A 12,692-nucleotide genomic window follows, 5' to 3' on the forward strand; every position below is an offset into this window, starting at 1 on the left:
AATGTAGATTATGTAGCTATGCTTGTATTTCCAAACTGCCATTTAAAAAATAATTTTTCTCTCTTTTAAAAATAACAAATAGATTGTTGAAAGGGGAGGATTAACGGAAATGATTAAAATAGCACAAACCTAATTGTTTGAAAATTAACTACCATCTCCTCATTTAAATGCTCTTTCTCCTCCTCTTCTAATTATTTCCACTTTAGCTACTACCACACTACCTCTTCTGTTCTTTCTACCTAAGCTGGTATCTAGTAGCCACAATTTTGAAACTAGAATAGAATTATATTTCACCTTTACCTTTGTGTTAAAGAGACAGGTTGAAAGTCAGGCATGGTGGCTTACACCTGTAATCCCAGCACTTTGGGAGGCTGAGGCAGGTGGATCACTTGAGGTCAGGAGTTCGAGACCAGCCTGGCCAACATGGCAAAACCCCCATCTTTACTAAAAATAACAAAAGTTAGCCAGGCGTGGTGGAGTGTGCCTGTAATTCCAGCTACTTGGGATGCTGAGGCATGAGAATTGTTTGAACCCAGGAGGCAGAAGTTACTGTAAGCCAAGATCGTACCACTGTACTCCAGCCTGGGTGATGGAGTAAGACTCCATCTCAAAATAAATAAATAAATTTTCCAGGCCTGGTGGCTCATGCCTGTAATCCCAGCACTTTGGGAGGCTGAGGTGGGTGGATCACTTGGGGTCAGGAGTTTGAGACCAGCCTGGCCAACATGGTGAAATCCCATCCCTACTAAAAATACAAACAGCCAGGCGTGGTGGCGCATGCCTGTAGTCCCAGCTACTCAGGAGGCTGAGGCAGGAGAATCCTCCACCCGGGAGCTGGAAGTTGCAGTGAGCCAAGATTGAGCCACTGCACTCCAGCCTGGGTGACAGAGTGAGACCCTGTCTCAGAAAAAAAAAAAAAAAAAAAGAGAGAGAGAGATTGAAGGTGCTCTCAGCTTTCTGTTGGAAATTGGAAGGTAATTTATTTCACATGAGTATGTGCTGCACAAGGATGACTGAAACAAAAGAATGCTCACTTTTTTATCCTGTCTTATTTTTTATTAAAACATGTAATTTGTGGCTAGGATAAGATTTTATTCCCCAAGAACTATGTAACTTTTTTAAAAAAAATCTCCATTCTGAGTGTTCTTTTAAAATGAAAAAGACAATTAGTTAATGTAATTTTCTCTGTGTGTTTTCAGGCTTGGGTGGCAAATTTTGAAAGACCTCGAATGAATGCGAATTCTCTGCTTGCAAGCCCTACTGGACTTAGTCCTTATCTCCGATTTGGTTGTTTGTCATGTCGACTGTTTTACTTCAAACTAACAGATCTCTACAAAAAGGTATTCTCTAAAATTACAGCTTATTGTTTAATACTTTAAAAAAAAATTCTGATAATACTTCTTTGCTTTTTAACCATAGGTAAAGAAGAACAGTTCTCCTCCCCTTTCCCTTTATGGGCAACTATTATGGCGTGAATTTTTCTATACAGCAGCAACAAATAATCCACGCTTTGATAAAATGGAAGGAAACCCTATTTGTGTTCAGATTCCTTGGGATAAAAATCCTGAGGCTTTAGCGAAATGGGCAGAAGGCCGGACAGGCTTTCCATGGATTGATGCCATCATGACACAGCTTCGTCAGGAGGGTTGGATTCATCATCTAGCCAGGCATGCAGTTGCTTGCTTCCTGACACGAGGGGACCTGTGGATTAGTTGGGAAGAAGGAATGAAGGTAAGTGTTCTAACTGATATAGCATGCCTTATTTTGAAGGAATCCTTACCTTAATAAAACAAATCCTAGAAGTTGTCTGTTATATAGATTCATTTATAGTGTAGTTTTTCAGTGGATAAAACATATAATTCCCCAAATACGGGGACACTTTCAGAGAAAAATGATATAATCAGACAAGCAAAAAGGTGAAAACTGGCTAAATTGATTAACCTAAAGTCATTTTAATGGTTACACCAGCCTAGCCATTAAGAGAACTGTAAAATTTAACACTGAATTTGTTGATAGATATATTTATAGGTGATATTTCTGTCACCAAAAGAATTCACTAAAGAGTTCCTAGAGATAGTGAATTCATATTATAAATTTTAAAATATAAATCATTTCACCTCACTTCAACTTCACAGCTTTTTAGTAATACTTCTATTATGTAAAGAGAAGCATACTACGTTTTGTGACGACATCTTGTGGATTATACGTAATAAGACTTAGGTACTTTTTTTTTTTTTAGACGGAGTCTCTTGCTCTATAGCCCAGGCCGGGGTGCAATGGCGTGATCTCAGCTCATGCAACCTACACCTTCCAGGTTCAAGCGATTCTCCTGCCTGAACCTCCTGAGTAGCTAGGATTACAGGTGCCCACCACTGTGCCCAGCTAATTTTGTATTTTTAGTAGAGACAGGGTTTTGCCACATTGCCCAGGCTGGTCTTGAACTCCTGACCTCAAATGATCCCCCTGCCTCAGCCTCCCAAAGTGCTGGGATTACACGCATGAGCCACCGCACCCGGCCATTACATACATTTTTTACCTTTCTGGCAGTATCATACATTTGCCCCATCCAAGGACCATTTCTGAGCTTTGTGTGTGTGTGTGTGTGTGTGTGTGTGTGTGTGTGTGTTTAATCTCTTATATTTCCTAGTACACAGTTGTATACAAAGACAATGTATAACATACTTAATGAATATATATATAAATCATTTATTTTCTATTTTCTTTCTGATCAAGGAATTCGAAATTAAACTATGTAATGCTAGTATATATTTTTAAGTGAATTTATATTTGAGTATGCTTCCTTTATTTAGGCTAGAATACGAAGCTAAGTTTTTGTTGGTGTTTTATGTAATAGCATTTTTGCTTTCTTGAAAGTGGTTTACTGCATTTCCTGTATCTACTAATAATATCCTTTTAAATCCACATCCTTTTAAATCAGTGATTTGAATATTTTTTTTACCTTCCATTCTCCCAGTAACACTGCAGAGATTGGAAAAGTAAATTCTCTTCAGAAGCATACTATATTACTACTGTGTTTCTTTCTCTGGAAGAGCTCATTATAGAACAGAACATAGACAGGGAAACTAACTTTGGAATGTTTAATTTTACAATTCTGTGCTAGATTTTCTTTGCCTTGACTTTGGATCTACTGTGACCTTGAAAATGCTTGCTTTGCGAATTATGTGTGTGCAAACTAATTGGTTACTGTTACTTCTGAAGGTATTTGAAGAATTATTGCTTGATGCAGATTGGAGCATAAATGCTGGAAGTTGGATGTGGCTGTCTTGTAGTTCCTTTTTTCAACAGTTTTTTCACTGCTATTGCCCTGTTGGTTTTGGTAGGAGAACAGATCCCAATGGAGACTACATCAGGTAAATCAAGGGTGATTACTACTCAGTTTGGAATAGTTAATTCAAGAAGAGCTTTTCATGTTTAATCAATGCTTAAAGTATTCCCCACTCATGATGGGCAGCAGAGATGAGAAGGGCAAACAGATCATTTAAATGGTCTTGATTTGATTTTGGTCTGTCTTAGCTAGTAGTTGTTATAGTTTGCTTAGAGTGCATTTTATTAGTAATCTTTCTTTTTTCTCCCAAAGGCGTTATTTGCCTGTCCTAAGAGGCTTCCCTGCAAAATATATCTATGATCCCTGGAATGCACCAGAAGGTATCCAAAAGGTAGCCAAATGTTTGATAGGAGTTAATTATCCTAAACCAATGGTGAACCATGCTGAAGCAAGCCGTTTGAATATTGAAAGGATGAAACAGATCTATCAGCAGCTTTCACGATATAGAGGACTAGGTATGTTAATAACTGTCTTTGTTTCTTTGGCAGCTGTTTATGTACTTACCTTTGAATTTTATCTTGATCATAATTTAAAAGAAAATTTTTTTGTCCTTTAGGTCTTCTAGCATCAGTACCTTCTAATCCTAATGGGAATGGAGGCTTCATGGGATATTCTGCAGAAAATATCCCAGGTTGTAGCAGCAGTGGAAGTAAGTGAAAAGGAAATTTCTGCACTTAGTAACATGAAGAGGTTATTAAACAAATTTATTTGTTAGTGATCCTCACTAACATATTTTATAAAAATCTATCTTTGAAATTAGCTTAATAGATTCTTTGTATGCATGCATACATGTGCACCCAGACACATCTCTTCACTCCATTGATGACATTTTAGAGATGGAAAACATCATTACGTATAATAGATACTGGGTCAAGTTAAAGCTCTTGCAAACTGAGGAGAGCAGTTTTAAGGATAAAATGAAACTCAAATGTCATATTTTCAGAATGCTTATTATTTTTTACTCTTTAGGTGTATGGCAACTATAAGGTAATTAGTTAAGAAAGTTAGTGGCCCTGTGAACATGGCCAAAAGATTTATTGTACACATGCATAGAGCCCTCTAGTCTTTTTGCACATGAGTTTTTCTTATAAAGTCTGGTCTGTAGTAGTTTTCTGTATGATGCGAATTTAGTGACCGTGTGTAAATTCTTATGTGTGATATTAATAATTTCAAGAATTCAGTATGTGTTCGAAATTTGAATCATCATATTAGTTTTTGGCTTTGACCAAAAATAGCATGAAGCTCAGTAATTTGATTAAAAAATAGGACAGCATCAGTGAGAATGATGATTATTAAAAAGTCAAGAAACAACAGATGCTGGTGAGGATGCAGAGAAAAAGGAAGGCTTTTACATTGTTGATGGGAATGTAAATTAGTTCAACCATTGTGGAAGACACTGTGGTGATTCCTCAAAGATCTAGAAGCAGAAATACCATTTGACTGAGCAATCCCATTACTGGGTATATACCCAAAGGAATATAAATCATTCTGTTATAAAGATACATGCACACTATGTTCATTGCAGCACTATTCACATTAGCAAAGACATGGAATCACCCTAAATGTCAATCGATGATAGACTAGATAAAGAAAATGTGGTACATATGTACCATGAAATACTATGCAGCCATAAAAAGGAACGAGATCATGTTCTTTGCAGGGACATGATGGAGCTTGTAGCCATTATCCTCAGCAAACTAAGGCAGGAACAGAAAACCAAACACCTCATGTTCTCACTTATAAGTGGTAGTAGAATGATGAGAACACATGGATACATGCTGAGAACAACACATACTGGAGCCAGGTGCAGTAGCTCACAACTGTAATCCCAGCACTTTGGGAGGCTGAGGTGGATGGATCACCTGAGGTCGGGAGTTCGAGACCAGCCCCTGACCAACATGGAGAAACCCCGTCTCTACTAAAAAGACAAAATTGGCCGGGCGTGGTGGCACATGCCTGTAATCCCAGCTACTTGGGAGGCTGAGGCAGGAGAATCACTTGAACCCAGGAGGCGGAGGTTGCGGTGAGCTGAGATCACGCCATTGCACTCCAGCCTGGGTAACAAGAGCAAAACTCTGTCTCAAAAACAAAAAACAACAAAAACAACAAAACACACACACTGGGGTCTGTTGGGGTGGCAGGGACAGGGAGAGCATTAGGAAGAATAGCTAATGCTTGCTGGTCTTAATACCTAGGTGATGGGTTGATCTGTGCAGCAAACCACCATGGCCTATGTAACAAACCTGCACATCCTGCACATGTACCCTTAAAATAAAAATTGAAGGGAAAAAAAAGAAAAAAGAAATCTATACATGTGATAAAAGAGCATAAAATTGTACAAACACATTGTATCAATGTCGATACCTGGTTATATTGTTGTACTGTAGTTTCATAAGATGTCACTAAGAAGATAGGGAAACAAGACCTCTTTGTACTAACTTTGCAACTGTTTGTGAATCTATATTTTTCAAAATAAAAACATAAGGATAAAAACAGGGTAGCATTTGAGGAATGCTTTTTTTTTAAGTCAGATGTTCTAAGTTGATATTAAGAATAAAGCCTTTTAAAAATTGAACCTTTTTGAATTCAGAAATGTCCTGAATCCTCATGAAAACAGCATGTATTTTATCCTCCAAGAATTAGTTTTGGGAGAAGGGGACAAAAGCACTCACATTTTGACTGCCTACCTTGTGCCCAGTAGATAGTAAGGGATTTTTGCCTACTTTCTCACAGTAACCTGGGGAGGAGGTAGTGGGATCCTCATTTTATATTTGGGGAAATAATCCTAGAAAGATTAGGTAACTTAACAAAGATCCCACAGTTAGTAAGTAGTTGAGCTAAGATTCAGATCCAAGTCTGACTAGCTCCAAAGCTTGTACTTCTTCCTGCATCATTGAGCCTCCTCTGCAAATGGAATGCCGTAAATGTTTACAAGAGAAAATATTTTATTGCTGGAATGTGATCCACCCAGCAGTCAACAGTTGGCAGTGATGGCAGTATACTTGAGAAATGTTCCTTCTCAGGATCTCCTACAATTTGAATAAACTTCCACAAGATAATCATTTCAAAAGTTCTTCCAGATCTCTTGTTCAATTCAGTCTGCCTTGTTGGCCCACACATGAGTGAGGGACAGAAGCTCTGTGAAGCACTTAGATAACAGGCAGGTAGCAATGGGCTAGGAACCAAGGGCTGGACTAATGCACAATGATGGCACAAACTGCTTTTAGACAGACCACTCAAACCTGTGTCGTTTATTTGGAATTATCTTCAAAAGCTAATCATGGTAGCAGGTTAAATTGGGACAATTTTGCTTCACAAATGTATAAATATAGGGTAGTTTATTATATAATAGAAGAATTAATAAATCTTGAAATTATTTTAATCATGTAAATATTTGCCTGTAACATAGTTTGTAGCCAGCTTCTTGGAGGCTTTCAAAAGACATGAGACATGAAAAGCTAAGTAGAACTTAAGTCTAAATGGGGGTGTGGAGGGAAAACAAAAACAAATGAAAAAGTGATAAATTATAAGATGCTGCCTCCATGTGCAACATGAGAAAAGGGAGAGATTATTGAGAGCTGAAGGGACTAGAGAAACTTTCTTGAAAGGTGGCAGGATTGAGTAGCATTTGGATAGTCAGATGAAGGAAAAAACATTTTAGACCTGGAAATGGGAAATTGTGAAAAGATACGACTTGAGCTATGCTATTAATATTAAATATTTCTCCTCTTCTGCCCCATTTGAAAGGACTTAAATGCTTCTAAAGCATATCCTTTTATGCCTTACACTTATCCTGTCTGTAGGCTTTTATAGTACCTTACAAGGCATGTCAAAGGGCAAAATTCTTTGACTTTTCTTTGTTTTTTTGGTTGTTGTTTTTTGTTTGTTTGTTTTAATGACTGTGGAACATTCTTAATCTCTGCAACACAAATTGCATTTTTCTCTGCTCATCTTTATATTTGTGTGTGTGTGCACACGTGCTCAGGAAAGGAATAAACTATACATAGATGTCTTACTTTTGTTCTTAAAATAACACAGACCGTAATATGTTTACTACTGTAGCAATATGTTTTCATTTTTATTTAACTTTTAGGGTTTTTTTTATTGTAAAATATCAGTTCATCGGCATTATTAGTCATTAGGGAAATGCAAATTAAAACAACTATGGGATAGTACTTCATACTCACTTAGGGTGAGCAACTGCCACTGATTGCCTGGGATTGAAGTTAATTGAAATGAAAGTAAGCGCACAGTCTTGTTCAGGCCATAAGGTGTTGACCTATCCACCTGCTCATGGATAGGTCCAGAATGCTCATATTTTTCCATAACCTGGACACACTGACGGAAATGTTTCCCTAAAACATACTTCTCTGTTCTAGCCAACCTATTCTCCTATAATAGTGTTTGTTTTTAGAAGGGTTGATATGATTGCTCAGGCTAGGTAACTGCCACATAGTCTGTGTTTTCTGCTTGTTTTATGATTTGAATTGTTTAACTCATCGGGCAGGCCCTTATTCCCTTATCCTCAAGGAAATATGTTTGGAGGGGCTCTGAAGGAAAAGCGTGGGAAAAGGGACAAGAGTGAGGGAAGAATGTCTATCTCGCTCTTGCCCCTGTGTTTTACCTTCATGGTCAAGTTTCAAATTGTCATCTAGTAAGGAAATATTTTTTAGAAAATGATCATCAGTGATTTTGCCTTTGAACTGTCAACACTTCTGTGAGCCTAAATTTAAGTTTTCCTGATTTGAGCATGTGATGTTTGGTTCATAGGAAGATTGAGATTTAGTCTTAAAAGCATATAAATGACCTTAAGTACAAGCACTAAAAGTTGGATTTGTAGTCTTAATAATACATACATCTTGGATTTGATTTTAAGTAATTTTACTGTGTTTTAAATACTAACAGGTTGCTCTCAAGGGAGTGGTATTTTACACTATGCTCATGGTGACAGTCAGCAAACTCACCTGTTGAAGCAAGGTAAGAATGAAGCATTCGAGCATACTGTTCTTTTTCCTTTTCCTATCTTAAACATACATTTTTTAAATGTGCAGGAAGAAGCTCCATGGGCACTGGTCTCAGTGGTGGGAAACGTCCTAGTCAGGAAGAGGACACACAGAGTATTGGTCCTAAAGTCCAGAGACAGAGCACTAATTAGGTAAATATTTTAGAGCTTTATTTCTTGCTTTAGAAGAGTATATAATTAACATAAACTAAGATAATTTCAAAAATGGAGCAAATCTCTATTTTCAAACCAGAAAATCTTGAGGCATTAATTTTTAAGCAATTTTTACAAAATCAGTTAATTTTTGGCCAAGAGACATGCATCTGTACTGGAGAAATTGTTGTACCAGTTTTATATTCATCTGAACCAATCCTCTTTAAATTAGAGATGTTTATGATTTTGTGGTCAAGTTTTTTCTTGGAAAATGACAACTTTTTTATTTCCTTATTATGTAACTATGAATATAAAACAATTAAAGTGGCCCCTTTATTTTAGTGACATTAATGTAATCTTTTTATGAACTTTCCCCCAAATCTTTGCCTCTTAAATGTTTATAAATTTCTTTTTATCTGTTGTGATGCTTCTAAAATCTAAATTCTTTCCAATTTAGGAATAGGTTAAAATTTTTTTAAATGCTGGCCCTTATTAGAAGTATCAGAAAGCCTTGCCTGCATTCAATTTAATTGGATTTGGGATGTCATTTTATGATTTAAATTAATATGAAAAGTATTTATACGTTGCATTTGCCAGTTTTTAAAAATTTTCTGTTTCTTCAATTTCTAACACTGTTTACATTTTTTATTGCTTAGTTTTTTTATGTCAACCTAATTAGACTATAAGTATCTTGGAGATAAGGTCAATAAACACTCATCACATTTTTGTCATTGAATTATTTGCAATCAGGCATTACCTAGTTTTTTTTTTTCCCCTTAAATCACAGAAAACATTCAGGAGGAATACTGTTGCAGCTGAAATTGGTGGGGAGTTCAATACTTTTCAATTAAGTTATTTAAAAATATTCTTCATTGATGGAAAGCAGTTACATATTGAAATATGTTGTTTCTAATGACATTTCTGTGGTTTTTAACTTTTTAATGAATTTCACAGAGGACAACTGGTAATTTGTATATAAAGAACTTGGCAAGAGAATTTGCTTAATGTAAATATAAACAGTCACAATTAGTATAGACCCATCGATATATTTTTGATAATTTTTCATGTATGGTAAAAAAGTTAAAATGACAAATTGATATTCTGATATAAAACTCAAAGTTTTGAAGTCAGTGGGGAAAAAGGAGGTTTTTAGACTTTCTTAAAAGACTTTGTTAAAATTTTAGGACAGAATTTTCTTGATGTTGTTTGATCTAACTTTGCACTCTTTGATAATAATGTTTTAGATAATGTGTGTAATCCAAATTGGTATTGTAGCCTCTGTTAACACAGACAGTATATGTTTTAAACTTTGATGTAAACCTTTTTAGACCCAAACTTGTGGAAGTATCATGTGTTAAGTTCTCTTTGTCTCTGTTTCTTTGTTCATTTATTACTAAAATGACCTTGTTATTAAAGTATATGCAAATATGAAATCTTGTGTACGTGGTGGTTTTTTTTTTCTTTTTTGGTAAGGGAGAGAGTATTGCTGTATGATATATGATTACAAATTACAAAGAGATTCTATAAACCACATCATCATTTTGAAGGAACAGCTACCATATGTTTAGTTAAACAGCATTTTTCAAAATTATATGCAAGAAAGATGTAAAACTAAGGGGATTTTTTTCAAGTAATGGCATTTGTAACCATAAATCAGGCAGTATGGGGTAGCAATCAATAGAGTGAGCTCTAGAGTCAAATGCCCACTTCTGCCATTCATTAGCTTTGAGGTCTTGAGCAAGTTTAACCTTCTGTGTCTTCTTTCTTCTTATGTATAAAATGGGGATGAGGGTAGTATCTGCTGTATAGTTCAGTTCCATGTAAAATACTTATGAGCTGGCATGTGATAGGGTACTCAGTGTTAGCCATGGGGCTGCCATGCTGTGTCACCCCCCGGCATGTACAGTGCACAGTCTGCATAGCTGTATGCCACAGCTCTGGTTAGCTGCCATTATTTTTATTACTATTGTTATTATCCCTTTAATGTTCTCTAGTAGGTTAGTTCTTACCATTCTGAATTATAACCAGTGGCTTTTCATTTTCCCATCATTAATCGTGATAGATATTTAGTATGATAATTTAAAGATAACTGATGATAAAGTTGAGTAAAAATACAGAAACAATAACATTTTAGATGATATGCATTTTTTAAAATATCCTGGATAGTGAATTAACAATGATCAACAAATTGCATTACTGAGGCTAGGTGTGGTGGCTCATGCCTATAATCCCAGCACTTTTGGAGGCTGAGGTGGGAGGATCACTTAAGCCCAGGAGGTCAAGGCTGCAGTGAGCTATGATTGTGCCACTGTACTCCAGCCTGGGTGGACAGAGCAAGACCTCATCTGAGCTGGGTGTGGTGGCTCATTGCCTGTAATCCCAGCACGTTGTGGGGTTGAGGCGAGAGGATCACTTAAAGCCAGGAGTTTGAGACCAGCCCTGGAGACTTAGCAAGACCCCATCTCTATTTTTAAAAAATCAACATAAAAATAAAAAGTAAAAAGTAAAGAAGACCAGGCATGGTGGCTCATGCCTATAATTCTAGCACTTTGGGAAACTGAAGCAGGAGAATCACTTGAGACCTGGAGTTTAAGATTAGCCTGAACAACATCTTGAGACCCCATCTCTACAAAAGAAAACAACAAAAATATTAGCCAGGTGTAGTGGTGTGCACCTATGGTCCCAGCTACTTGGGAGGCTGAGGTGGGAAGAGGGCTTGATCTGGGGGGTTTGAGGCTGCAGTGAACTGTGATTGCACCACTGCACTCCAACCTGGATGACAGGGTGAGACCTTGTCTCGGGGATGGGGGCAGGTGGGAAATCCATTACCGAGAAAAAGAATAAGAAAAAATCCTGTGCTTTATCATTCTTTTTTCACCACTGTTAAAGTGAAGTAATATTTTAATTGTTTTTTATGGTAAGTGTACCTCACATCCTACTCTTTGGACCTGGTTGTACAGTGCAGAGTTGAGAAATTCATAGACCTGAGATTTACCATCACCGTACAAGAGGTCATAGACTTCAGTTTTCTTGTTGTTGTTTTGAGACAGAGTCTCACTCTGTCGCCCAGGCTGGAGTGCAGTGGCACGATCTCAGCTCACTGCGGCCTCTGCCTCCTGGGTTCAAGCGATTCTCCTGCCTCAGCCTCCCGAGTAGCTGGGACTACAGGCGCGTGTCATCACGCCCGGCTAATTTTTTGTATTTTTTAGTAGAGACAGGGTTTCACCGTTAGCCAGAATGGTCTCGATCTCCTGACCTCGTGATCCGCTGGCCTCGGCCTCCCAAAGTGCTGGGATTACAGGCATGAGCCACCATGCACGGCCAAAGATTCAGTTTTAATGTGAATAAATAAACATTTCAGTAAAAGAACACTATCAGCATAAGCACTGGTATGCTATTTATAAATGTTAAGAGGATTTTTTTTTTTTTTTATTAGGGAGTTTTTTGGAAAGCTTTTTCAGTTTGGCGTAAATAGTGGTCAAAATGAATCACTGAAAGGGAAAGAAAAGGCATCAATCATCATGCTCTACTTGAGCAGATACACGATGTTCAAATCAGTATTCTCCCCCTAACTAGAAATCCTACTTGCGGTTGAGGGATTTAAGACATTTTACTCATTCAGCAAATACTTCTTCAATTCTTATTGCCAAAAACTGTACTGACAACTTGGGAAAATTATGTTGAGACAACCAGGGTTTTGAATGAACCGTACAAAGTCCTTATGTTTTTCACATTTGCTTAAAATAGTAAATTTGCGGTATAAAAGACTATCAGTATTTTTAATGCATCCCTTACATACTAGAAATTTCAGGATCTTCTCACAGTTCAAATGTGTTTGTAATTTTCTTGTACATAATATGCATAATTGTAAGTTCTTTTCCCCTTTTCTTCGAGGTTTTTTTTCTGATTATATGGTCTTAGAAATGCACTGTTTAAATATTTGGGCTGGAAAAAACTTTAAATAGCATTTATTTAATACAGTTGGCATAGCTGATTTGTCAGTTTCAAGTTTTGATTACAGTGCACGAGGTCATATGTATTGTAATTCCTCACACAATTATGTGGAGCCCTAATACAAGCTTCCAGCACCCTGGTGCACATTTCTGCTCCCTCCCTCCTGACCAGTGATGGCAGCTTGCAGTTATAAGTCCTGAGTTTACATTCCTTAACTTCCTTTTCTGTATCCTAATT

At 37.0% G+C, this 12,692-nt stretch overlaps 1 protein-coding gene across 2 annotated transcripts in view; it reads left to right on the forward strand.

The window, feature by feature from the left end:
• Positions 1-9,934, forward strand: part of CRY1 (cryptochrome circadian regulator 1) — a 104,511-nt gene extending 94,577 nt beyond the window's left edge. Inside the window, exons 6-13 of one of the 2 annotated variants that reach the window (XM_058425410.1) lie at positions 1,200-1,340; positions 1,420-1,731; positions 3,220-3,371; positions 3,599-3,801; positions 3,903-3,995; positions 8,252-8,323; positions 8,402-8,501; positions 9,289-9,934. In XM_058425410.1, the coding sequence (XP_058281393.1) occupies positions 1,200-1,340; positions 1,420-1,731; positions 3,220-3,371; positions 3,599-3,801; positions 3,903-3,995; positions 8,252-8,323; positions 8,402-8,501; positions 9,289-9,352 (1,137 nt within the window). In that variant the 3' untranslated portion in view covers positions 9,353-9,934. Of the gene's footprint in view, positions 1-1,199; positions 1,341-1,419; positions 1,732-3,219; positions 3,372-3,598; positions 3,802-3,902; positions 3,996-8,251; positions 8,324-8,397; positions 8,502-9,288 lie in introns of both variants that reach the window. The other variant, XM_032168798.2, reaches the window with a different exon arrangement.
• Positions 9,935-12,692: the final 2,758 nt, after the last annotated feature.

The sequence above is a fragment of the Hylobates moloch genome, unplaced genomic scaffold (assembly GCF_009828535.3).
Source record: "Hylobates moloch isolate HMO894 unplaced genomic scaffold, HMol_V3 SCAFFOLD_12, whole genome shotgun sequence".
Lineage (NCBI taxonomy): Eukaryota > Metazoa > Chordata > Mammalia > Primates > Hylobatidae > Hylobates > Hylobates moloch.